General features: G+C 27.3%; 1 protein-coding gene across 1 annotated transcript in view; it reads left to right on the forward strand.

Moving 5' to 3' along the window:
- The window catches only part of LOC107665155 (uncharacterized), a 7,922-nt gene that overhangs the window by 7,006 nt on the left and 612 nt on the right, over positions 1-304 (forward strand). Inside the window, exon 6 of the mRNA XM_016455922.1 lies at positions 51-100. Coding sequence (XP_016311408.1) covers positions 51-100 — 50 coding nt within the window. The remainder of the gene's footprint in view (positions 1-50; positions 101-304) is intronic.

Here is a 304-nt window from a genome sequence, read left to right on the forward strand (position 1 = left end):
CACATATACATACATATACATACACACACATTTTTTTCTGACCATTTCAGTGAAGGCAATCACAAGAGAGGAAGCAACAGAAATAACAACAGACCTCCATGTAAGTAAATCTTTCAGAAATATTATATAACAAAATGCAAAATAATGTTTTGAGAAAAAAAAAAAATTAAAATAGATTAAAAAAAAACAAACAAATTACTCATTTAGACAGCAGAAACAGAAACAACACGACAAACTTTTTTTTTTTTTTTTTTTTAAATCATGGTAGCAAACATTAAAGCTGGCTCATCACTACTTTGTTGGT

This window comes from Sinocyclocheilus anshuiensis, unplaced genomic scaffold, assembly GCF_001515605.1.
Source record: "Sinocyclocheilus anshuiensis isolate Anshui unplaced genomic scaffold, SAMN03320099.WGS_v1.1 scaffold379, whole genome shotgun sequence".
Taxonomy (NCBI): domain Eukaryota; kingdom Metazoa; phylum Chordata; class Actinopteri; order Cypriniformes; family Cyprinidae; genus Sinocyclocheilus; species Sinocyclocheilus anshuiensis.